General features: G+C 47.6%; 2 protein-coding genes and 1 non-coding gene across 7 annotated transcripts in view; 2 read left to right on the top strand and 1 right to left on the bottom strand.

Moving 5' to 3' along the window:
* The first annotated feature begins 3,785 nt into the window (after positions 1-3,785).
* LOC114907033 (ubiquinol-cytochrome-c reductase complex assembly factor 2) lies at positions 3,786-23,170 on the top strand. Its single transcript, XM_029242144.1, has 4 exons — positions 3,786-3,958; positions 19,275-19,349; positions 20,191-20,260; positions 22,991-23,170. The coding sequence occupies exons 1-4, from the start codon at positions 3,821-3,823 to the stop codon at positions 23,116-23,118; spliced, it is 411 nt and encodes a 136-aa protein (XP_029097977.1). The 5' UTR covers positions 3,786-3,820; the 3' UTR covers positions 23,119-23,170.
* TRNAE-UUC lies at positions 11,913-11,984 on the top strand. The gene has a single exon. It is a non-coding gene; the product is annotated as a tRNA-Glu (tRNA).
* A 992-nt stretch (positions 23,171-24,162) lies between the features above and the next one.
* Positions 24,163-26,290, bottom strand: part of ITPR3 (inositol 1,4,5-trisphosphate receptor type 3) — a 66,936-nt gene continuing 64,808 nt past the window's right edge. For all 5 annotated transcript variants that reach the window (XM_029242139.1, XM_029242137.1, XM_029242140.1 and 2 more), the window contains exons 57-58: positions 25,576-25,737; positions 24,163-24,995 (exon numbers count right to left, since the gene is read on the bottom strand). In XM_029242139.1, coding sequence (XP_029097972.1) covers positions 24,927-24,995; positions 25,576-25,737 — 231 coding nt within the window. In that variant the 3' untranslated portion in view covers positions 24,163-24,926. The remainder of the gene's footprint in view (positions 24,996-25,575; positions 25,738-26,290) is intronic.

Here is a 26,290-nt window from a genome sequence, read left to right on the forward strand (position 1 = left end):
ACTGCAGCCAATCATTTCCTACAGTTGAAGAAGCTGAAAGAAGAAAAATCAGGCAATCGTGCCCCACAATACAGCTAAGTATGTAATTCGGTTTTAATGTTTACATTATTAGCAGCAGCATTACAAAATGATATTTTTACTTTCAAGCGATTTAAATGTGCGATTCGGTGTTTCAGTGACTGGGATCGTTATAATTTGAAAAACTGAAGCAGCGCTCCCTCCCTCCGCTCTCCTCCGCCTGATGGTGCCTGGTTTCTATAAAGAGCTAGTAGGGCTCCATAAAGCCCAAATACCCATCCTAAATGGATTGGGAGGTGCAGCCCCGCCGGAGTTTTTCAAGGAGCCAGGGGAGGCTGCATTCAGTGTGGAATGAGCGACAGTCAGCAGGTGGGTGTTAACATGGTCATCAACTTCCAGAGGGGCTGGCACTGCCAAGCCACATTCCAGGCAACGCCTATTGATGTGCACAGAATGGCACCCGGTGACTGACAAGCCAGTGAGCCCAGACTCAGGCTCCAATCACCCACAGGCATTGGGGGGGCGGGGGTGACAAGGTAAAACAAGGCCAGAGATGCCCCCAGTGCCCCCTGGGAAAACACAGAAACACACCATGCATGCAGTTCACAGCGATAATGCTGCACGGAGGCCTGAAGAGGTATCTGATGGAGGGGTAAGTGCACAGGCTCTGGAGTCAGTCAGCTGGGGTCCAGGTCCAGGCTCTGCCACCTACCCACCCGGTGACCTCGGCAAGTCCTTGTCCTTTCTGTGCCTCAGTTTCCAACTCTGTAAAATGGGGATAAAAGGGGTACTTTTCTCTGAGGTCCATTGTGAGGACCGAATGAGTCAATAGGAAGGCCTTTAGAACAGTGCCAGGCACACAGCAGACACTCAGTGCGTGTCAACCTGTCATTATCAGTAATTCCCATTTTAAGATGACGAGCTGAGGCTCAGGGTGGTTAAATAGCCCACCCAAGTTTGGCTGCTCCAAACGCCTTTGCTGCCCCTCTACCTGGAAGTTGCTTTTGCCCCTCGTGTGACTCAGGTCTCTCTCAAACACAAGCGCCTCCAGGCCACCCAGACCCCACCCCCACCCCAATCACTGTGGATGTAGCACCCTGACTTGACCCCTCCCTGGCACTTATCACATCTGAAATTATCTTGTTCATTTACTAAAGGACTGAATACGTATAAGGCATTATGATGATCATTGTTATTGTTATGGTATGTTAGCTTGGTTGTTGTCTGTTTCCTCCCACTTAAACGTAAAACCCGTGGGATCAGGGCCCTCACCTGTTTTGTCCACCACATGGAAGGAGCTCAGGGCTGGCTTTGTGGGTTTGTGATCTGAAGGCAACACCCCCACCCCCACCCCGGCCCCCAGGTTAATGCTCTGCTGTTACTGTCTTGAAATTTTTCATAGTTTTTTAATAAGGAGCTTCACATTTTCGTTTTTCATTGGGCCCCCACAAATTGTATAGATAGTCCTGGATGAATGAATGAATGAATGAGCGAGTCCACATTCCAACCCACGTCTATCAGCCTCCACAGCTTCACTACTGAACCATCAAGTCAGACAAGCCTGCAGTGGGGGGAAGAGAGGTGGGCACTGAACCAGGGCAACCACAGGCTGATCCAGAAGATGCTGTGCTGGGGAAAGGAGAGCCTTAGACAGAGGCACTGGTTCGGATTTCCCCTGCTCCACTTGTTCTTCTCAACCTCTCCTTGTGCTTCCGCTCGTGCCTCAAGTTAGGTGAAAGCCATGTTACTCTTTCTCTTGCTGAAGACAGAGGGACCTCTGTCCCTGCCTCCCAAGACACCTGTTGGCCAGCCAGGTGCTCTTCAAAGCCACAGCTGTGATGGGGCCTCAGGCAGAACGACAAGGCCTCGGGGCACCCAGCACAGCCCTAGGTACCTGGAGCTTGATACTGATAGTAAATAGATATAACCCTCCTCTTTGGGCCTCGGGACAGCCATCAAAACTATGTGGTTATAAATATGTTACCCAGTCCAAGCTCACTGCACGACAGGCCAATAAATCGAGAGACGAGTTGTTGGGGCACGGAACAGTGACTTTATTCGGAAAGCCCACAGACTGAGAAGATCGTGAAGTAGTGTCCCAAAGAACCACCTTCCCAGAGTTAGAATTCAGGCTTCTTTTATACTAAAATGGGTGTGGTTGGTTGCTGCAAACTTCTTGGTGCCGGAATCCTTTGTTCTTGCAGCTGTCTACATAGGTCCAGTCTTAATGCTCCTGTAAACCTCCAACAAGACAAATGGTATTCTCTGTTCTGCAACTTTTTATCTCTGTATGAATGGAAAGTGTTATACCTTTAAAGGTCAGAGCCTTGAGAATGGGCTATCCTGTATATCTCAGGCTATAGGCAACACTCTTGCAGCAAAAGCAATAGATACAAAGGTTAAAGTAAAAGAAACAGATCCAATATGGACTCAGATTTGTTCTTCCCCATTACAAATACAGCTGTGGTGAGAGTGGAGCAGGTAGGTACTGTTGGGCTGGGAATGCGTTGGGGGTGCCCTTGAGCGCCTCGTTTTCCACTCCCCCTGAACTCACCTCAAGTGGGCACCACACACCCTGGGTCCCCAAAGGTTCTCATTCATAGGTCTTTACCCTTAAGGACTTCAGACAGTTCAGAGCTGTTCTCTGTTAAAACCACCCACTGATTTTTCCTCCTCCCTCTTCAGCTCTCCCATTCTGCCCCAGGCCTGGCTCTTGCTATGGAAGGAACGTCCCTCCATTCCCACTTATCCAAATTCTAACCATCCTCAAGGCCCAGCCCAAATGCTATCTCCTTCGGAAGCAATCCCTGATCTTCCACCTCCTTATCTCCTGAACAGGTAGAAGTACTAGTTCTTTCTCCAAACTCCTAGTATTCCCTAACACTTCAATGAAAGCCCTTGTCACTTTTAACTTTGTGTTTTGGTTATGTATTCACTTCCTGACTCAGGGCAGGAGTCTCCTGGACTTATGAATTAGGCAAGGTGAGAAGGAAGAGGTTTGCGGGAAGCCAAGTGTGTGCACAGGATGGTCCTGGCTAAATTCAGGCAGTAAAGATGCAAAAGGGGGCTGAGACTTTCTTAAGGAAAATCTGGAAGGTGGGGGTATCTTTTGAAAAGAAAAATCAGAGCATCCCACATGATATGCAGCTGGAGATGTAGAAGAGAAGGCTTGGTAAGACAAGTTTTTCCAGGCTGAATCAACCCAGATGACGTTGCTCAAGCAGGGAAAAGTAGCTGGCTTGGGGAGGGGGCGCTCAAAAGGATACTGATAGAAGCTGGGGAAAGAGGGACAGAGCTGAGTAGCACTAAAGAAGGAATTGTGGCAGATCACCAAATGGTAGCGACAGGTACAGGGACTGTGAGAAAGGGGCGGGGGACTGCGAACCACGTGTGCATGCTACGTGATTAAGTTCAAACACATCTTCATTCATCGAATAACCACTTGTATTTACATGCAAATGTAGTCGCTTATGCAATTAGCAGAGGTCTCAGAGGAGGGTTTTTTAGTCTGGAGCTTGCGCAGTCACTGAAAAAGAGAAGCAAGGTATCCCCGGTGTACTCCACGACTGACTTGCCCCTGGGAACCGGGCTGGTTCCAGGAGGACGAAGACTGAATCAGCTGGCCCTGCAGAGACAGGGGAGCAGCGGCCCCGCCCGGAAAGCAGCAGGGCGCCGGCCAAGCAGCGCATGCTCACTCCTCCCTCCCACCCCACCTCTTCGGGAAGCCGGCGATGCTTAGTGCGCAAGCTCCACCTGTCCCCGCCGACTCCTCCCTCAGGGGCGGAGACAAGCGGGGCCCAAAATGGCGGCTAGCCGCTACAGGCGGTTTCTTAGACTCTGTGAGGAATGGCCAGTGGACGAGACCAAAAAAGGCCGGGACTTGGGCGCTTATCTGCGGCAGCGGGTAGCGCAGGCCTTTCGGGAGGGAGAGAACACCCAGGTGACCAGACTGTGGGGTCCGCCTGCGGCGGGGAGGCGGTTGGGGCGAGGGGAGGAAAGGAGGAGGCAGGGCGGGGCCCACGAGCGGGCTGGCGGCGGGGCCCCGCGCTTGCGCGCGCCTTTCCTCCCTGGCCGCGCGTACCCGGGGACCCTCTTAACGCCCGGGGAAACTGCGGAGAGCGGTGATCCTATCCTCTACTCAGTACTTTCACCTGGCTGCACGTTGGAGGTTCCTGAGGAGCTTTTTAAAAATCTAGATACCTGGGACCATCTGATTCTTATTGAATCAGAATCCCTGGGGGTGAGGCCTTGCCCTCAGTGTTTTTAAAAGCTCTCGATGATTCAAGGTGCAGCCAGGGTTGAGTCCCACAACACCAGTCCTAGGTGGTGACAGTCATAGGCTTATTGCTCCCCTGACACGATGCCATTACCTCGAAGTGTTGTGCAGTGATTGAGCTGATGCCCAAGGACCTATGCAGGGTCCCCGCTAAGCCTTGGTGTGCTTCCTGGGCCCTTGTAAGCCCGTGCGGCAGGTTTGAGTCCTCACCCCGTGCCCGTGTGTGTGAGTAGTAGACCTATGTTCTTGCTGTCCTCCAGGTTGGTGCTGCACTTCTGGGATTTGTTCATTCATACAGCACAAACTTACGGAACACCCACCATGTGCCAGGAACTGTTCCAGGTGCTGGGGAGACAGTAGTTAATTAGATGAGGTCCTGCCCACATGAAATTTAAAGTTTACGTCCTAGTTCAGGACACAATAAGCAAGTAGACACACATAGGTCAGTGCAGAGAAGTACTATGATGGATATGAAATAGAGTAGCACGGTAAAAGGGTAATATTAGTTATGATAGATAAAGGCTTACTGAGGAGGTGACACATAGATGAGACCTAAGGGAAGACGATGAGCCAACAATGAACACTTGGTGTTCTTTCAGGCAGTGCAAGGGTCCTGAGGCAGGAAGCAGAAAGAAAGCCCAAGTGGCTGAAGGGTAGTGAGTGAAATGCCGTTTTCTAAGAGTTGAGTCAGAGGAGGACAGGAGTCAGGCACGGTAGGGTTTTATAGGCAGGCTCTGGTTAGGGGTTGGATTTTATCATAAGACCAGTGAGAAGCCTCTTGGGGAGGTTTAGTCAGGGGGCTGATGTGACCTAGTTTACTGTTTTTTTTCAAGATCACTCTGGCTGTACCAGTGAATGGATTATAGAATAGAAACAGTCACTCTGGTAGCCCAGGCAGGAAATGGTGGTGGCTTGGATGGAGATGCAGCACAGGAGATGGAAGTGGCCACACTGGGGTTGCAGTGTGAAGGTTGCATCAACAGGACTTGCTGATGTATTGGATATAGGGTAAAGGGAAAGAGGAACCAAGGATAACACCTAGACTGTTTTGGCCTGAGCAACTCGGTGCAAGGTGGTGCAGTTCACTGAGATGGGGAAGACGAGATGAGGAACAGGTGGGGTGTGGGAAGAACATCTTTAGTTTGGTGTTAAGACATGTTAAACTTGAGATGCAAAGTGGATTTACTTCCAAGTGGAAATGTCAAAGTAGACAGTGGGATATTTGAGCCTGGGGCTCAGGCAAGAGGTCAGACACATGAGATGTGACACATACACAGCCCGAAGAAATGACTTTTGCGAAATTTGGCCACAACCTGTCAAAGCAGGAACATGGCTTTTTGGCAGCTTAGCCCAACCCAGACCCAAACCAGCCCACCTGATGGAGTAAGGACAACATGCCCAGTGGCATCATCGAAACCAAGTGCTGACTGGGTGGTGGGCATGGACGGAGTGTCTGGCTCAGGGCTTTGTTGGGGTTTGGGGTGTCACACAACACTGAGGGCCTTCGCACTTCTTAACAGTGGTCTTCACTGGCCCGTAGTATAAAGATCTTGAAGGCAAGAGTCATAGTCCCAACTCTGCAAATCCCACAGCCCATAGACTTTCTAGGGCTATGCTCCCTTCACATATTCAGTGTGAGCTTCCTGAGAATAGAGACGGTGCTATTTTTATCTTTCTCCCCACAGTGTCTAGCATAGTTCCTGGCACATAAAAGACACTCGGTAAATGTCTGAATGAATGGGTAAATAAATGATTGGTTATGGCTTATGAGACAAAAATCATTTGAATATAGTTGCAGATGTAGCAGAACTAGATGGAGAGAAGTAGTGAAGAGTGAGAAGGGAATGTCTGTGCCCTGAGTAGTGAGAATTAATTTGTGAGCTTACTCTGTGTGGGGAACTGCAGGAACTACAGAAGAGGGACATAACCTGGTCCTTATCACCAAGGAGCCTACAGTTGGACAGACACGTGACCGACTTTAATGAACTTCGAATGGTGAAACCAGCCAGCAGAGACGCTGACAGAGGCTAGATCCCTGGGGAGGTGAGAGTATGACATTCACCTGCTTGACTGTTAGTGTAAGAGGAGCCAGAAAAGGAGGGTAGAGCTTTCTCTTTTGCAGTTGTCATCTTTTGTCGTCACCTAGGCAGATAGTTCTGATGAGTAGAAGGCCCACACGAATGTGAGTCATGGCTGCAGATGCAAGTCATGGCTCCGTTGATGGTTCCAGAGCAGCTCAGGGGTGCATCCCTGGTAGAGTGAACCAGTGCATCATGATGGCAGCAGGCACATGACTCGGGACCACTGTTGCGGTACCTCATCCTGATGTCATCCAAGAATGCACCTGGGCTTAGTAAATCTTGGTGGTAATTTTTAGAAGGAGCAGTCCCTTGCTGGAATTGAGAACAGTGCTGTGAGTCACTCCCGCTGACACCCCCGGATCATTTATAAAGAACCTGAGAAAGCTGGCAGCCAGGGGCAGGCACTCGACCCAGTCAACTGATCGATGCGGAGCTCCCCCTCGGTTATGCCATGTGCCAGAAAGGCAGGACTAGAGGGGGAGGCAGCTCTCCTCCGCCGCGTGTTTGTTCCTGTAGAGGAGAGGAGCAGGCAGTCCTGCTCTCAGCCTTGTGGCTTCCTGCATCTGAACAATAACGCTGAACGCATGCATGACACACTTGCATGCATGGTCTCATTTAGTCTATTCCTTAGTGCAGCTGAGTTGAGGTCACCATCGCTGTTCCCATTTTACAGGTGAAGAAACAAAATCTGAAAAGAAAAACAACTTATTCGGGGTTCCCCAGGAGTTAAATGGCAAGACAAGTGAGCGTTGTCTTCTTTGTGCCTGAGCTATCCTCAGCTCCCATTCCTCCCAAGTTATTTCTTCTTGTTAGAAAGGCCTCTTGTTCCGTGAACTTCAAGCCCTCCCTTCCCCTCACTTCCTGCTCAAGACCTCTTTGGACCATGGACAGTTTTGGCAAAGAATTAAACATCCTTCTGTTTACCCACCTGCTTTTCTTTGGCCCAGCCCCCACCTACCCAGTGTGGATGGGGAGAAAGATGGTCCTCAGGTGGGACACCAGCACAGAAGAGCCAGAACCACTAGAAAGCAAATTAATCATTCAGACTTGAAACCAGGGTACAAAAATAACTGCCTCCATTTATTCCACCACAGATTGCCCTTTGGGGAGTCTCACAGTCCACCCTAAACCCACCAAGAAGGAGGTGGGAAGCAGAAACACACTGAACACCTCTTACACCCTCTATCCTATTGTGCAGTTTTTTAAAGCTAATGTTTATGGATTTTGCCCCCTTTCAGTTCAGTTTCCCTAAGAGAACGCATGTTCCCTGCAGCCCCAAGAGCTTTATAAAATAATCACAACATGGGGGAAGATGGCAAAACAACAGTAATTGTTGACTTAAGTACAGGGGAAGGTGCAAACTCTTCTAATGAGTTCATTAGATGCACAGGCAGCTTCCTAAAAGGTCCGTGGCAGCACCCACTTATCCAGCACGGGGCACAGCTCTGAGGAGCCACCCAGGAAGGGGCTCGCCCACCAGGGAGTTCTTGTATTAAATACCCAGGTTGAAATAATATCGGCCCCGTTTGAAAGGAGTTGAACTTTGTCTTGGATTGGCAGTAATGTAGGTGATATGTCCACCTCCTCAGAGGGGAATTCAAAGGTTTTCTGTGATTCTGTTTTCTCAGTCATCCAGTCGGGGCCTGGTCTGTGGCTCAGTGTGGTGGGGTGTAGCCCTGTGTGTGTTGGCAGTGGTGATGCCATCCAGCGTTACCCACCCCTGTGTGTGGGTCCTCTGAAGTCCAGTTTTTGACGAGGGGCCTGAGAACAGATTATGTGATTTTTTTTTTCGGTAAGTGGGCCTCTCACTGTTGTGGCCTCTCCCGTCGCGGAGCACAGGCTCCGGACGTGCAGGCCCAGCGGCCGTGGCTCACGGACCCAGCCACACCATGGCATGTGGGATCTTCCCGGACCGGGGCACGAACCCGTGTCCCCTGCATTTGCAGGCGGACGCTTAACCACTGCGCCACCAGGGAAGCCCAGATTATGTGATTTTTAGTTGTAATATTGAGCCCACTGCAAAACAGCCCTTATGAGGAGAATCATGTCGGAGAGGGAATGCAGGCATCTCCATCTCTTTTTCTCCCCCAGTTCCAGATGGAGCTGGAGGGAGTTAAGGTAGTGTTTAGACCAAGGCATGGCAGCTTTCTAGGCATGTTTAGAGATGTAGGTGCTCCTCCTGGAGGGCTAGATTATCCACCACTTTTCAGTGGGTTACCACTTAGAGATCTTTGGGTCTGCCTGTTGCCTTCTGGAGTAATGCAGCTTTGTGAGGCCTTCAGTGTTGTCTAATCCAGCCTGTGTCCCGCCGCCTCACCACACTCCAGCGTGTGCCCCAGCCCCAATGAGGGCTTCTTCTCATTGCCTCCCAAATTGGCCATAATGTAAATGGTTCTTTTTTTTTTTTTAAGTATATTTGATTTAAAGCGTTGTGTTAGTTTCAGGTGTACAACAAAGCGATTCAGTTATATTGGGTTGGCCAAAAAGTTCATTCAGATTTTTCTGTAAGATGTTACCTGTTACCCCCTTTATACTATATATAAACTATATATGTATATACTATATATATGTTCTTTTTCAGATTCGTTTCCATTATAAGTTATTATAAAATAATGAATGTAGTTCCCTGTGCTATACAGTAGGTCCTTGTTGTTTATCTATTTTATATATAGTAGTGTGTATCTGTTAATCCCAAATTCCTAATTTATCCCTCCCCTGCCTCCCCTTTGGTAACCATAAGATTGTTTTCTATGTAGGTGAGTCTGTTTCTGTTTTGTAAATAAGTTCATTTGTATCATTTTTTAGATTCCACAAATAAGTTATATGATATTTGTCTTTCTCTGACTTATTTCACTTAGTATGATAATCTCCAAGTCTATCCATGTTGCTGCAAGTGGCATTACTTCATTCTTTTTTTTATGGCTGAGTAATATTCCATTGTATCTATGTACCATATCTTCTTTATCCATTCATCTGTCGACAGGCATTTAGGTTGCTTCCATGTCTTGGCTATTGTAAATAGTGCTGCTATGAACATTGGGGTGCACGTATCTTTTCTAATTAGAGTTCTAGTCTTTTCCAGATATATGCCCCGGAGTGGGATTGCTTGATCATACGGCAATTCTATTTTTAGTATTTTAAGGAACCTTCCTACTGTTCTCCATAGTGGCTGTACCAATTTACATTCCCACCAGCAGAGTAGGAGGGTTCCCTTTTCTCCACACACTCTCCAGCATTTATTTGTAGACTTTTTTTTTTTTGCGGTACGCGGGCCTCTCACTGCTGTGGCCTCTCCTGTTGCGGAGCACAGGCTCCGGACGCGCAGGCTGAGTGGCCATGGCTCACGGGCCCAGCCCCTCCGTGGCATGTGGCATCTTCCCGGACCGGGGCACGAACCCGTGTCCCCTGCATCGGCAGGCGGACTCTCAACCACTGCACCACCAGGGAAGCCCTATTTGTAGACTTTTTGATGATGGCCATTCTGACTGGTGTGAGGTGACACCTCATTGTAGTTTCGATTTGCATTTCTCTAATAATTAGTGATGTTGAGCATCTTTTCATGTGCCTATTGGCCATCTGTATTTCTTCTTTGGAGAAATGTCTATTTAGGTCTTCTGCCCATTTTTCGATTGGGTTGTTTTGTTGTTGAGGTGTATGAGCTGTTTGTATATTTTGGAAATTAAGCCCTTGTCAGTTGCAGTGTTTGCAAATATTTTCTCCCAGTCCATAGGTTGTCTTTTTGTTTTGTTTATGGTTTCCTTTGCTGTGCAAAAGCTTTTAAGTTTGATTAGTTTATTTATTTATTTATTTAGTTTATTAAGTTTGATTTGTTTATTTTTTCTTTCATTTCTTTTGCCTTGGGAGACTGACCTAAGAAAACATTTGTATGATTTATGTCAGAATGTTTTGCCTGTGTTCTCTCTTCTAGGAGTTTATAGTGTCATGTCTTATATTTAAGTCTTTAAGCCATTTTGAGTTTATTTTTGTGTATGACGTGGGGAGTGTTCTAACTTCATTGATTTACATGAGGCTCTCCAGCTTTCCCAGCACCACTTGCTGAAGAGAATGTCTTTTCTCCATTGTATATTCTTCCAACTTTGTCGAAGAGTAATTGACTGTAGGTGTGTGGGCTTATTTCTGGGCTCTCTATTCTGTTTCATTGATCTATATGTCTGCTTTTGTGCCAGTACCATGCTATTTTGTTTACTGTAGCTTTGTAGTATTGTCTGAAGTCGGGGAGGGTTATGCCTCCAGCTTTGTTCCTTTTCCCCAGCATTGCTTTGGAATTCTGGGTCTTTTGTGGTTCCATATAAATTTTAGGATTATTTATTCTAGTTCTGTGAAAAATGTCATGGTTAATTTGATAGGGATCACATTAAATCTGTAGATTGCTTTGGATAATATGGCCAATTTAACAATTTTAATTCTTCCGATGCAAGAGCGTGGGATATCTTTCCATTTCTTTGAATCATCTTCAGTTTCCTATTATCAGTTTTATAGTTCTCAGCATATAAGTCTTTTACCTCCTTGGTCAGGTTTATTCCTAAGTGGTTTTATTATATATATATATATATTTTTTTTGATGTGATTTTAATAGGGATTTTTTTTAACTTTCTCTTTCTGATATAGAGAAATGCAACTGATTTCTTTATGTTAATATTGTATCCTGCTACCTTGCTGAATTCATTTATCTGCTCTAAAAGTTTTTGTGTTGAGTGTTTAGGGTTTTCTGTATAGAGTATCATGTCATCTGCATATAATGACAATTTTTACCTCTTCCCTTCTAATTTGGATACCTTTTATTTCTTTTTCTTGTCTGATTGCTGTGACTAGGACTTCCAATATTATGCTGAATAGAAGTGGTAAGAGTAGGCATCCTTGTTTCGTGCCAGATTTTAGTGGGAAGGCTTTCAGCTTTCCACTGTTGAGTATTACGTTGGCTGTGGTTTTGTCAAAAAGAGCATTGATTATGTTGAGATATGTTTCCTCTGTACCCACTTTGGTGAGAGTTTTTAATCATGAATGGATGTTGAATTTTATCAAATGCTTTTTCTGCATCTGTTGAGATGATCATGTGGTTTTTGTCTTTTCCTTTGTTTATGTGGTGTGTCATACTGATTGATTTGCATATGTTGAGCCATCCTTGCTAACTTGGGATGAATCTAACCTGATCATGGTGTATGATCCTTTTTATATGTTGTTGGATTTGGTTTGCTAGTATTTTATTGAGAATTTTTACATCTATATCAATCAAAGATATTGGCCTGTGATTTTCTTTTTTGGTGGTGTCTTTGTCTGGTTTTGGTATCGGGGTGATGGTGGCTTCATAGCATGACTTTAGGAGTGTTCCCTCCTCTTCAGTCTTTTGAAGAACAGTTTGAGAAGGATCAGTTTAAGTTCTTTGTATGTTTGGTAGAATTCCCTAGTGAAGCCATCTGGTCCTGGACTTTTGTTTGCAGGGAGTTTTTTTTTTATTACAGACTCTGTTTCACTTCTAGTGATCAGTCTGTTCAAATTATCTATTTCTTCTTGGCAATTCCCTGGTGGTCCAGTGGTTAGGACTTGGCACTTTCACTGCCATGGCCTGGGTTCAATCCCTGGTCAGGGAACTAAGATCCTGTGAGGCATGCAGCGTGGCCAGAAAACCCCCAAATTATCTATTTCTTCTTGATTCAATTTTGGTGGGATGTATGTTTCTAGAAACTTGTCCATTTCTTCTGGGTTGTCCAGTTTGTTGGCATATAATTGTTCATAGTATTCTCTTATGGCTTCTTGTATTTCTGTGGTATCAGTTGTTATTTCTCCTCTTTCATTTCTTACTTTGTTTATTTGGGTCCCCTCTTTTTTCTTCTTGGTGAGCCTAGCCAGAGGTTTGTTGATTTTTTTCTTTCAAAGAACCAGCTCTTGGTTTTATTGATTTTTTTTCTTTTTAATCTCTATCTTATTTATTTCCTCTCTACTCTTTATTATTTCGTTCCTTCTGCTGACTTTAGGTTTTGTTTGTTCTTCTTTTTCTAATTCTTTTAAGTGGTAGGTTGGGTTGTTTATTTGAGATTTTTCTTGTTTTTTTGAGGAAGGTCTGTATTGCTATGAACTTCCCTCTAAGAAATGCTTTTTGCTGCATCCCATAGATTTTATATGGTTGTATTTTCATTGTCATTTGTCTCAAGGTATTTTTTAATTTCCTCTTTGAATTCGTCATTGACCAATTGGTTTTTTAATAACTTGTTTAGTCTCTGTGTAATCGGTTTTTTTTCTCGTTTCTCTTTCTGTGGTTGACTTCTAGTTTCATGCCATTATGGTCAGAAAAGATGCTTGAAATAATTTCTATCCTCTTAAATTTATCAAGGCTTGTTTTGTGTCCTAATATGTCGTCTACCCTAGAAAATGTGCTATGTGCACTTGAAAAGAATGTGTATTCTGGTTTTTTTGGATGTAGTGTCCTGAAAATACCAAATTAAGTCTCACTGTTCTCTTGTGTCATTTAGGACCTCTGTTGCCTTATTGATTTTCTGTCTGGAAGATCTGTCTATTGATGTCAGTAGGGTGTTAAAATCTCCTACTTTTATTTTATTCCCATCAATTTCTCCCTTTATGTCTGTTAGTATTTGTTTCATGTATTTAGGTGCTCCTAAAGCATATATTGGGTTCATATATGTTAATGAGTGTAATATCCTCTTCTTGCATCAATTGTTTTGTCATTATATAGCATCCCTCTTTATTGCCTTTGTTTTGGGTTTTGTTTTTCTTTTAAATAAATTTATTTATTTATTTATTTTGGGCTGCGTTGGGTCTTCGTTGCTGCACGCAGGCTTTCTCTAGTTGCAGCAAGCAGGAACTACTCTTCATTGTGGTGTGCGGGCTTCTCATTGCGGTGGATTCTCTTGTTGCATAGCACGGCTCTGGGCATGCTGGCTTCAGTAGTTGTGGCACACAGGCTCAGTAGTTGTGGCTCTTGAGCTCTAGAGTGCAGGCTCAGTAGCTGCGGCTCATGGGCTTAGCTGATCCACGGCATGTGAGATCTTCCCGGACCAGGGTTCAAACCCGTGTCCTCCGCATTGGCAGGTGGATTCTTAACCACTGTGCCACCAGGGAAGTCCCTATGGCCTTTGTTTTAAAGTCTATTTTGTCTGATATGATATTGTGACCCCCCCGCTTCTTGTGATTTGTGTTTCCGTGAAATATCTTTTTCCATCCCCTCATTTTCAGTCTGTGGGTGTCCTTTGCCCAAAAGTGGGTCTTTTGTAGGCAGCGTATTGTAGCCTCTTGTTTTATTATCCAATCTGCCATTCTGTGTCTTTTGGTCAGAGCATTTAGTCCATTGACATTTAAGGTAATTATTGACAGGTATGTATTTATTGCCATTTTAAATCTGGTTTTCTAGTTGATTTTGTATTTCTTCTTTGTTCCTTTCTTTTTGTTTTTCCTTTTGTGGTTTGATGGTTTTCATTTGTATTACACTTGAGTTCTCTTCTTTTTGTTTTTTGTGAATCTGTTGTATGTTTTTGATGTGTGGTTACCCTGGTTTTCAAGTATGTTAACCCATTACTGTATCTCCTTGCTTTAGACTGGTAGTCATATAAGCTTAAACACATTCCAAAAAATCTACATTTTCTTACTCCCCTCTCCCAAGTAAGAACAATTTGATTCTGATGTCCTATTTTACATTTTCATGTTTATCCTTTTGGCATTCATTGTAGTTATAATTGCTTCCACAAATTTTTTTTGATTTTTTTTTTCTAAATGTATGTTCTGGTTTATTTAAGTGATCTACAGTCCTTTCATATATTTGCTTTTCCTATTGTGATTTTCCCTTTCCTATAGATTCTTTCTTCTTTTCTATTTAGAGAAGACCTTTCAGTATTCTTTTTAGGTTAGGTCTAGTATTGCTGTATTCTTTTAGTTTTTGCTTGTGTGAGAAATTCATTATCTCTCCTTCTATTATAAATGATAATCTTGCTGGGTAGAGTATCATAGGTTGCAGGTTTCTCCCTTTCAGGACTTTGAATATATCTTGCTACTCCCTTCTGGCCTGCAAAGTTTCTATAGAGAAATCAGCTGATAGCCTTATGGGGGTTCCCTTGTAACTTACTCTTTGTTTTTCTCTTGCTGCCTTTAAAATCCTCTCTTTATCTTTAACTTTTGCCATTTTAATTATGATATGTCTTGGTGTAGGTCTGCTTGGGTTCATCTTGTTTGGGACCCTCTGTGCTTCCTGTACCTCAATATTTGTTTCCTTCTTTAGGTTTGGGAAATTTTCAGCCATAATTTCTTTAAATACATTTTCGATTCCCTTTTCTCTTTCTTCTTCTGGGATCCCTATTATGCCTAGATTGGCACGCTTTGTGTCCCATAGGTCTTTTATATTGCTTTCATTTTTTTTTTCCATTTGTCTTTTTGTCTGCCGTTCTGATTGGGTGATTTCCATTACTTTGTCTTCCAAATCACTTATTCATTTTACATTATTTAGTTTTCTATATATTGCCTTTAGCTCAGTTTTCATCTCAGCAATTAAGTTGTCTGATTTTGATTGCCTCCTCTTTATAGTTCTTAGTTACAGTGATCTGCATTGCTGTCGATAGCTTTTCTTAGCTCCTTCAGCATTTTTGTTACCTTCTTTTTGAACTCAGGGTCTGGTAGACTGGAGAGGTCTGTTTCATTGTTTGTTTTTTTAGGGGATTTCTCTTGTTCTTATAATTGGGAGTGGTTCCTCTGGCTTTTTCATTTTACTTATATTACTCTGACTCTATGAATTTAGGGGAAACATTATCTACTGTGGTCATGGAGGGCTGTTTTTACGTGGAAACACCCCTGTGTAGCCTGTGTGAGTCTAATATTTTTGGTGCAAAGGCTGTTTTTGGTATGGATGCCTGCCATGTCTTTCCTCAGGGTGTGCTGGCCCCTCTCCCCTTGATAGGGGGTGTGATTGTTGTGGTGACCAGAGCCTGCACTGGATGTTGGGCAGGGCCTCCTCTTTGCTCTGTGGTTGTCACAGGCCTATCAGGGGCAGGGTCTGCTCCCCAGTTGTTGAAGTAGAAGCCCCCAGATCCGGTCCTAAACTGTGGTGTGAGGTAGGTGGGACAGGAGCGCTCCCACCGGGAAAGGAGCTGCTGTGTATTCCTCCCCAGGAGTTGTCTGCCCGGACATGCACTCTGTAACATCTCCTGTCACCTGGTGTGCGTGCTCAAAAAGTACACTGTTGTTGACACTGCCTTCGGCCCCACCTCTGCTGTGGGAATACCAGTAATCAGCTCAGATATCAGCCCTGCTTCTGCGTGTGCGTGCCCACAAAGTTTGTTTTTGCTGGCACTAGACCTGCCTCAGCTGGGGGAGTGCCAGTAATCAGCTCAGATGTCCTGTAGACGCTGCCGCTGCCGTGAATTTGCTGAAGTCACGCACCCGCCAGGAATCAGTTCAGATTTCAGCCCTACCTCTGCGTGTTGGCAACCCACTGGCGCTTGTGTGCTCCCAGAGCTCATAATGGCGGAGCCGTGCCTGCCGTGAGCACCCAGAGAATGAGGCCAATGTGGTGGGGTCACGCCCCCCCCTCCCCCCCGCTTCACACGCACGTTGACAGTAGACCTGGGCTCCATCCTGCACACAGCACCCCCAGCCTCGCCCCGGACCACACTCCAAGCCTTTCAGGCTGTCTCTGCGCAGCCAGAGTGAGTCCTCTGAAGGCCAAGTTCCAGCCCCCAGCCGCTCCGCACACCAGCAGGCATGTGTCTTGGGCTGGGAAGTGCAGCAAGTTAGCGTGGACTGTCTGTGCTGGTCTCCCTCTGTCCTGCCTGCCACAGGCCGGCTGCTGTGCTCTCCTCTGAGGTTCCCTATCTGTTCCAGTGGACCTCCCAGTCAGTGAAGGGGGTTCTCAGGGTAAAGGAACCTTTCCCCTTTGAAAGCTCCCTCCTGGGGCACAGGTCCCGTCCTGATTCCTGCTTTTTTTTTTTCTTTCATCCTATCCAGTTATGTGGTGATCTTTCTTGCAGCTTTGGTTGTATGAGATCTTCTGCCAGTGTTCAGTGGATATTCTGTGAGAATTTTTCAACATGTAGATGTGTCTTTCATGTATTTGTGGGAGGACGTGAGCTCCACGTCCTTCTATTCTGCCATCTTGATCTCTGCTCCCAGGTTCTTAACCTTTGGGAACCTAGTGCACTGTGGACCAAAGCCCAGACACAGAGGTTGTCAAGAATCTGGTGGCTTCCCAGGCCTTGAAGCACTCCTTGGCGCAGCTTAAGACCCTGCCTGCCTGGACCATCCTTGTCCCCCTGCCTTTTCATGCCTCTTCCTCCCAGTCCCTCCTCTGATCCCCATTCTGCCCAGCTCTGAAGTCTACACTCCTCAAAGTGAGGGACTCTGACTCCCCATCACTCTGTGACCTGTCACTGCAGTGAAACGCAAACCTGCCCTGTAAGGGAACCACACCTGCCATGTGAGCCAGGCCTGGTAACTAGCTCCTGCTTCTGATCTCCTGTAACTCTTGGCATTCAGTTACACTCTGTCCTGGTCATTTTTTATTCTTAATGTGTGTGTATCTTGTCTCAGCTTGATTGCCAACTTCTCTGGAGCCGAGGCTGGGTCTTTATGTCCCCTCACAGCCGCCTAGCAGAGCTCTCTACATGGTAGATGCTCAAGAAATAGATTTTCAGTTGAATTCAAGGGAATAGACTCCCATAATGGAATGAACTCATTTCGGGAGTTCATTACCAAGTCATGAGCAGTCCAGGCATTACCTTACTTATCCTCGCATCGCCCTCAGAAATAGGGACAATTATTATCTTTTAAAAGAAAAGTTAAGTTGGGCAGTATGTTTCAAAAATGTCAATGCTGGGAAGACAAAGGCCGAGGAGGTGTCCTGGCTGCAAGGAGAAAGAAACGTGACAGGTAGTGCAGGAGGCGATCCTGGGCCTAAAGGACTGATTTTTGCTATAAAGAGTTTTACTGAGACAATTGACAGAGTTGGAATATGGACAATGGAACAGATAGAAGTGTTGTATCAATGTTAAATGTCCTGAATTTGGTCATGGAACTGTGGTTATATGAGAGAGTGTCGTTCTTAGGAAACATACTGAAATATTATGTATATATAGATATAGAGAAGGATAAAGGAAAAGTGGGAAATTTTTTTTTTTAAGTGTCGGGGGCAGAGGGAGATGGAGTGATTTGCCCAGTACCCCTTAGCTGGTAAGGGATGAGATCCGAGTGCAGGCAGTTGGACTCCACAGCTCCCCACAGCTATGCACACCTGCTCTTACATGGGCCGGGCACACTGTAGGTTCTCTTAAATTTATAAGCAGACACATCTGTACAGGTATGAAGAGGGCAAGCAAATGATGAAATGCACAATTATCTTTTGATAATCTACATAATATTCTTTAAAAGTTTGGCTGGTGTTACCCTCTTTTTCCTTTTGCATCTTGTGCCTTCTGTTCGTCTGTCGTCTGGTTAGCTCTTAGTTTTGCACGCCCTGCTGAAGACAGAACATTCAAAACGCTTTCCCCCAAAGTGTATGCTGCAGAATTCTGTTCCAGCTGGACTTTCCTTGGAAGCGCCGCCCGATAGGGAGTCAGACTCATGTGTTAATATCCGTTCTTCTTTTTCAGCCTTTAGCCCCAGTGCCCTCAAATAATGCCTTTGATCATTAGTCAACAAACACTGGCTGCCTCCTCAGCCCATCACCCTTTCTCTTCTGATGTGGCTACCTGGGCGTTCTCATGATGGGTGGCCTGAACCTGGGGATGGATTGAGTGGAACTCAATGACAGGATTGTCTTTTTTGTTTGCTGTAAAGTGGGGACCTTATTTGACATGCACACGGAGGCAGAAGTGGAGCTGCCTATTAAAATGCTTAACTACTGATTTATTTATGCTCTGCCTTCTTCGAGAAAGGATTTAAGTTGGAAAAATCCATCATTTGAATTCTGGGAAAAAACATTGAAGAGAAAGTTTCATTCTGGGGAGCTTTCAGAATTCTTGGCAGAATAATGTAAGGAACTGTAGCTAAATAGTGGCAAAGGCAGAAGGAAGGGAAAACTTTCTAAGAGGTATGAGAGGGAAAAACCCACCTCTCATCTGCATGTTGCCCGCGTTCCCTGGAACTTCCAGCAGGGCCATCCGGAGTATTGCTTTCTTTCCCCCTTTCTATTTGCAAGGCTTCCTAACAGGACCTAACTGGATTCTCCCTCTTGGTTCTCCTCAGTTCACCTGTTTCATCCTAAAATACTACTTTCTTCATGTTTCTTTACTTGTAAAATTCAACAGCTCCCCACTTACCACAGATGAAAGCTCAGATGATTTTTTTTCCTTTCATAAAAGAATCTTTATTTAATACATTTCATATTGAAAGTTTAACTCAAAAAGCTCTTTCTTTTTCTCCCACCCAGGCTCTTTTACCTGCATGTTCAGGCCCTCAGCCAGATGGTCTGGTGTGAGGCATAGGTATAGATAGCACCCCTGCCTCCTCTGCCCTGCTCATGCAACCGCCCCCACCAGGAAGGCCCCCTCCACTCTCCCCAGCTCCTGTGCATCCTTCAGAAACCAGCTTAGTCTCACTTCCATGATCCGCTGACCTCCTCTGACTTCTTGTGGCCCACATTGCCCCTAGCACTCCTGGAGTGTTGTGTTTTTACCGCAGTGCCTCCCACCACGGTGGCTTGCTGGTTCACAAGTCACAGGTGTTCAGCAAATGTTTGTTTGCCGGTTGAGTTTTCCTGCAGGTTGGGGAGCTGGCTGAGGTGGAGCCATTATTCCAAAAAGGTGATTTCTGACTGTGGGACCTGTGGTCAGAGAAGCCAGCTCTGAGCTGCAGGCCTGCTTCCTGTCCTTCCTGGAGGCATACGGTACAGACCCGTGTGGGGGCAGGGCTCATTTGCTCACTTTCTTGGAGGTTTTGTTTTTCAGGTTTCAGAGCCTGAGGCCTGTGATCAGATGTACGAGAGCTTAGCACGGCTCCATGCAAACTACTACAAACACAAGGTGAGTGGGCCACAGTCTTTTGTGTTGTCCCCAGCCCTCCGACTGGAGATGACCAATAAGAGTGAGTGAAATCTGATTATACGATGTTCCGTAAAGAATTGTGGTTTTGCTACTTTCAAATGTAACCAGTAATTTCAACCAAGCCAACTAAGGCACCTGGTAGAGGCTTTTAGGTCACCTAAATGAAAACCGTTTTTAATTTTGAAGAAAAGCCATGTGTTTTATATGCCAGTGGGTGCTTCCGGGTGTGTCTGACAGCTCTTGGATCTCACACATATTTTCCCACCCCCTCTGACGGAACTGGTCTTCCCCACGCTCCGGTGATAAAGATGGGGTGACTGGGAAAGCCCTGTCAGACAAAGCTGGACCTCTGCTCGGCCCTGACATGATTGCTGTCAAATTCCGTTTAGTGTGTTTTTTCCCCAGGCTTGAGAAATGTGCTCGGTAACCACAGATTTACACGGCCAAATGCCTAGTCTGTATGAAGAGGGGATTTCTTCTAAATCCACACTGCTCAAAGTGTGGTCTGTGAGCAGCAGCATGGGCACCACCCGGGGGCTGGTTAGAAATGCAGAATCATAGGCCCCACCCAGGCTCCCGAGGCCCAGCCTGCATTTTCCAGAGGGTTCAGGTGCGTGTTCAAGTCAGAGCCGCCTCTCCAGACCGGACTGGTTTGGCCTCCAGGTGGCGTTGCGCTTCTCCTTCTGGCCTCCAGACACCCATGGCCTGTGAACTGCAGTTAGAGCGTGGCTTCTCTCCAGGATCATCCAGTCCTGGGTTGTGCTGCAGAACTAATCTTCTCTCCCCTCCCTCTCTCTTCCCCTCTGCCCCGTGTGACCAGTACCCTCGCCCCAGAGACACAAGCTTCAGTGGTCTGTCCCTGGAAGAATACAAACTGATCCTGTCCACAGGTATGGAAAGCACAGCTGCTGCCCTTTCTGGTTGGTTTGCAAATGAGTCTTTGTGTTTGAGCGGCCAAGGGGAATTGTCTAATAAGACAGTTTTGCTTGATGGAAAGTCTTGTGGAATAGCCCACAGGAAATTCTGAAGCTACAGGGCTCATGCGTTTTTGGCCACAGAACATGGAGAAGGTCAAAGGCATTATTTAAAAAAAGCAAATCCATCTTTAGAGCTTTTAAATTCAAGGCTGGGCAGCAGGGAACAGGGGAATATGTATTTGCCAAATGGAAGTAGTTGAAATCAGGATGGAAGGAAAATAATTTTATCTTTATGGCCCTAAGGGGGCTTTATAAACATGAGGGTTTTAATTAAAACAAAAAGCCATTCAATAGACGTGTATGGGGATATCCGCCTAAGAGCTATCTGACCCAGGGGACGTGGTCTGTGGGTTAGATACGGGTTTAACTAGGTATGTTTTGGAGTCCTTGATAGACCGATTAACAAGAAAGGAAAAACCCTGTCTAGCCCGGCCCCTCCTTACTTCCCCATCTCCATTGTCACTGAAGGGGGACGTGGCGGGTGGTGGCAGGGGAAGCCTGGGTTGAAACAGGCAGGTTCTGGAAAATTAACTATTTTTATTGCCAAGGATACCACATATAAAAATAGGCTAACCTTTTCTGGGAGGGCACGGCCCTGAAACATTGCCTCCTGGTACTCTAGAAATTTCTCTTTCCTATTCCTCTGGCAGCCTTCAGCAACTAAGGTTTGAGAATTTAGGCTTCCAGAAAACTCTTAACCTTCTGAACAGATTAAAACCTGGTAGTTTCATCTGCTATTGTATGTTGACTGACGCTATTTTTATATTTACTCCCTGGGAAACTGGGGTAGAGATATTTTGGCCAGGCAGAATCACTTTATTGGCAATTTTTTTTAAATATGTGTGTGTGTGTGTGTGTGTGTGTGTGTGTGTATATACACACCCACATAGTACCCCCATGTCCCTGGGCTCATGTAATTACCAGCATCGATGCACAGTGTCATTGTGAGGACCCCGAAGAGTTTGAGCAAAGTTTGAACTTGAAATTAGAATGGAAAGAAGTTCCAGAGGCTCAGCCTCTGCCTCTTGGTTAACTTCGGGATGCCTGAGTGTGGAGACAACGGGCCGTAGCCAAGGAGGGGGGGTGCGCGGCTCCCCACCACTGGCCTGTGTTGCAGCTTGTCCTGGCTGGGGCTCAGCCTTAGGGGCTTCGCTGACAATTTGCTTTCACAGCAAGCCTCTTATTTTTGTCGTGACTCTGTGGAATAAGCTTACTGAGTGTTTCCTCTGACAGGGCAGGACACCTTGCAGGGTTTGTCATGAGGATTTGAGGGCCTGGCAAGTCTGAAATGTGGCCGCAGTCTAGGTCCCGAGTGTGTCCATCCTGGCTTGGGGTCCCAGGAGTCTCTGAAGGAGGCCTCGGCATCCGTTTTGTGCCCCACAAAGGAAGCTGGACTTCTGGAAAAGTCCCAGGGTGGAATGCTGGCCGGGGTACAGTGCGTGTCCTAATTTAGTCAAGAGCCCACTGACAATAAATGTTAATAGATGATGTAAGTTACCTTTTTGTTCAGAAAAGCTATTCTTTTTCTCCAGAAGTTTTATTAAGAGATGAAAATCCAGGCTATGAAATTTAAATAATGTGAAAATCTAAACTTAAAATACAAGTAAAATTAGGTATCATAGAACTTTAGCCCTGGACAGACTTTAGACCAGTGGTTCTCAACCCGGGAGCGATTTTGTCCCCCAGGGACCTGTGGCGATGTCTGGAGACCATTTTAGTTGTCACAGCTTGCGGGGACATCTAGTGGGTAGAGGCCAAGATGCTCCCGCAGTGCCAGGTCAGCCCCACAACAAAGAATTATCTGGCCCCAAATGTCACTGAGAAACCCTGCCTTGAGGGGGGAGGGGGGAGGGGGTGGATGTATGTTTTTAAACAGAGGCCCCACTGGCTCCCACCAGCTCCTGCTGCCTTCATGCCTGTGAAGATGGCTACGTTTTCTTGAGTGTGGGCCAGGTGCCAGGCACGTCACCTCCATTATTTACTTTAAGACTCACAGCTTTGGAGGCAGGTGTTTTGATCTCCACTTTGCAGATGAGGAACCCGAGGCTCAGAGAGTTAACCGACTGCTTGAGGGGGCCCAGTGTGGAAATGGTGGGCAGGGATGGGGCCCAGGTCCAGCTCCCTCCCGGGTGCCTGCTCAACTCCACAGTGTGGGGTGGACCCAACTGTCTGGGGTCAAATCCCAGCTCCACCACTTCCTAGCCGTGTAGCCTGCTCAAGTTCCTTAACTTCACTCTGCCTCAAGTTTCCACATCTGTAAAATGGAGACAGTAAGGTCTGTGTGGCTCAGGCCAAGTTTTGAGATAAGCCTCTGGGCCTGTGCGTTGTGTAGCTGATGCTACAGTGCCTTCTTTGCTCACGTGGAGCAGAGCAGAGAGGGCCCTGCTTAGATACTGAATTATAATTGGATGTGAACAGAGGCCACTGTAAGGACGGTCTCTGGTACACAAGTGCTCATCCACAGTTGCATTTCTTTGTCTGTTACCCTGCCTGATTTGCTGATCAGAAGTTGGGGCTACACTTCCCTTTCTTAGGAACATACTGTGAAAAGCGAGACATGCCTGTGTGGCGAAAGCCCTGTGGGGCCAACCTGTGTAATCATTTTAGACTTCAGCCTTTTTTTGTTGTCTTCTCCTTTTGCAGATACCTTGGAAGAGTTCAAGGAGATGAATAAAGGCATGTGGAAGAAACTGCAGGAGAAGTTTGCCCCCAGGGATCCCGAGGAGAAGCATAAGGCCTGGGCTCGGGCCTTAACACGCCCACATACCTAAGCGTAAAGTCGTGGACGTTGCCATTATCAATAAAATGCCCTGATTTCCCTTTTCTTGTAGTTCGGGAATCTCATCTGGCCTTCACAAGAAAGGAAGCCCTTGTTGCTGTAAAGAAAGCTCTGGCCTGAGGAGGGACGCCAGTTGAGCATCCGCCCGCCCACCAGTCAGGCTAGGATGTCCTCCAGGAGAGGAAGTGCGGGTCTCCGTCTGGGCCTGAGAAGGGATGGTGACGGGGCCTCTGGGCAAGGTGCTTCCTGCACGGCCACAGGAGCCCCACCTGCCAACAGAGGTCTGGCTGGCTCCTGGCAAGATTCACAGGCTCCCTTTTGTTGTAGGAGCTCCTGGGAGAGAGCCAAAAATAGCGTTCAGTACTGAAGAAGGCGTCCTGTTGCAAACAGAAAGCAGCAGGAGGTGTATGATAGAGGGATGAGAAAAGCCTGCTTGGCCCTCCTCCCCACTGACTCAGAAGGCCAGAGCTCAGTCCTCTGCCCCTGACCTTGCAGAAAAGCCATGTTCCAAGTTGGCTTAAGGGGCAGAGTAGAGCTACCAACAGGCCAGGCAGGGCCTCGGCTTGAGTCGGCTTCGGCACTCGGGGCGGGTTCTGTGGGAGGCCACATGGCAGGCCCCCTCCCCTGGCCGGGGACACGCACAGGGTCACCTTATTACTCCACGGGACCTTAGCTCTTACCAGTAGATGTTTACATTCCCTACTTGAGGTTTCTTGTCAAGAACAGAGCTGAGAGAAGGGGTGGGGCAGGGCCGACAGCACCCCTTGTTGGGAAGAAGTAGAAGTGGGTTCTTAACCTCATTTTACCTGGACTCCTCACTGTGTTTTGAAATGCATGAAATTCATGGGATTATGATAGAAGCCAGTTATCCCGTAGTACAGTTCTGTCCCAGAATCGCTGCAAGACAGGATGGCGTTCAGCATCTCCCAGGAGCCCAAGGTTAGGCCAGCAGGCAGGGCTCGCATTCTCCGTATCCTCTGCCAGCGCCACGCTACCACCCGCCCCAGCCCCTGGGGAGCACGGGAGCCAGCCTCCCTTTCTAACGGACTAGATTTATCAATTTATTTAAGGTAATTAACATATTAGTTCTCGGGCCAAAGGATTTGTAAAACATTACACCAAAAGGAGAAAACACAAGCAGTCAAAACCAGCCCCTGTTAACACGCCCCAGCCCTGTCACCTGGGCGTGTGACTCTTGCCCAGGAGGCCCATGAGGAGGCAGGTCTTAGGACCAAGCCTGTGGTCACCAGTCCAGCCAGGGCTGTGCGGAGCGGGTGGCGTGGACTTGGACACTGAGGTCTACGCCACTGTATACGGCAGTTCTGAGGCACAGGGGGGCTGCACGGCCCTGGCCAGGGCTGAGCCTGGCACCGTGAATAAGTTAAATAACAAAGCCCTAAAATCACTAGCGACAGCATCACCGCGCCCCTCCAGAGGCGGCAGTAACCAAAATGTAGTGCTTGGAATAAAATGGAGACGCCACTCCTAATCACCCACCAGGAGGAATACAAAGGCACATCACTCATAAGGGACAAAGCAGTAGTCCTTTAAGAGGACTTAGGCATTAAGGTAAGCCGAGTCCCACTGAGTTTCTGAGTTTTTTTTAAGAGCTTGGTCCGGGCAGCACTGTCAGCTCTAGTTTCCCCTCTAAGCTGTTCAGAGTCTATGCCGGCCCGGGGCGGGGTCTGGCAGAGGCGGGGCTGGGGGCTGGGGGGGCACCCGGCCTTGAGGGGCGGTGTTGCCGCTCTCAGCTCTCCAGGGTCGCGTGTGGCCTGACGGGCCTCCACTCCGTGGCTCCACTCAGCGGCTCACGCAGTTCTGGACATCCACGAAGCCCAGGCGTTGCCTGCGTTTCCGCTGCTCCGTCATCTAGATTTAAACAGATGCCGTCAGGTTGGATCAGGCTGCCCAGAACCCACCCTCCCTCCCAGCTGCGGTTCAGCCCTGGCGGCAGGCCGAGGCGCCCCCAGGGTGTAGCAGGGATGTCAGCCCCAAACCCTTGTCCTCAGCACGTCACAAACCACTGATTTGGTGCAGCTGGGAAAGCACCCCACCTAAAAGAGGGGCTGCCGATTTCATTTCGTCACTGCCAGATGGAGCGGAGGATGCTCTGGGCAAGAGGGGATCTTTCTTGAGAAGCGGAAAGAGGCCTTACCCTGCCGTCACCAGTCAACGCCTGAGGGGGACTCGCTAAAGCAAGGGAGGCCCCAACACCGGCACGAGGTTCCACTCAGCCCTGTCTGGGGCGCAAGGATAGGGGCCACGACCCCGTCTAGCTTTCCACAGAGGGGAGAAGTGTGTTTGGAACCTGTTTTCCACCCCAGACCCAAGAACAGGAGCCAGCAGGAAAGGGGGCAGGGGGAGCGTGAAGGCCCCAACACCCTCCCCCACGCCACGAGGCAGGCCCTGAGGCTACCGGTGTGCTGCCAGGACAGGGCTAGGGGCACACCTGCTCCTTGAGCTCGTTGAGCTGGGCAGTGAGGTGGGACACCAGCTTCATGGTGGAGTTGAGCTTGTCCTGAAGAATCCGGATCTCGTTCTGCTCCCCCTCCCCCTCGTTGCTCACCAGTGACATGGCCCGCATCCGGGGGAACCAGTCCAGGTTCTTGTTCTGAAAAACATCACCAGTGGGGTGAGCGAGCTTGGGTCCAGCCTAGGAAGGCCTTGTTTAGAAAAGCAGTTGTGTGGGGGGAGCCTGCTACCACACCCTTGGCCAAATTACTCCCCAGGGATGTGTCACGGGAAAATCTGAATTGACCTGTGTCCTCCCCGGGGCCAGAGTGAGCTGGCAGTGACCCTGAGGGGGCAGGGAGGCCACAGCAGAGACAGGCCAACCTCCGTTAGACAGCCCGAGTCTCCCCCTGGTACCAACACCACCTGTTTACTCACCTAACAAACACCCTGCGAGTGGTGGAAGGCAGGCCTCTGCACCCAGACCCTGCCTCTCCTCCCTCCCTTCCTTCCTTCCTCCCACCCCGACAGTACGCCCCACACCCCAGGAAGATGCCAGTCAGACAGATGGTGCGTTGAGGGAGCAGAGCTCTACTGAGGGTGGCTGGCATCTGACACGTGAGGCAAAGCCACGTTTCCCGGGACAGAGGCAGAGCGGGAGGGGACACCGAGCAGCTTTCTAGTTCCTTGTGGCAAGCTCTGAGTTCTCAGAT

This window comes from Monodon monoceros, unplaced genomic scaffold, assembly GCF_005190385.1.
Source record: "Monodon monoceros isolate NGI ecotype Baffin Bay Population unplaced genomic scaffold, NGI_Narwhal_1 Super_Scaffold_3, whole genome shotgun sequence".
Taxonomy (NCBI): domain Eukaryota; kingdom Metazoa; phylum Chordata; class Mammalia; order Artiodactyla; family Monodontidae; genus Monodon; species Monodon monoceros.

Excerpts from the sequence above, each read along its gene's own strand:
- LOC114907033 (XM_029242144.1), top strand. The coding sequence starts at position 3,821 with ATGGCGGCTAGCCGCTACAGGCGGTTTCTTAGACTCTGTGAGGAATGG. Across the intron at positions 3,959-19,274 it reads GGGAGGGAGAGAACACCCAG|GTTTCAGAGCCTGAGGCCTG; the intron begins GTGACCAGACTG and ends TTTGTTTTTCAG. Across the intron at positions 19,350-20,190 it reads CAAACTACTACAAACACAAG|TACCCTCGCCCCAGAGACAC; the intron begins GTGAGTGGGCCA and ends CCGTGTGACCAG.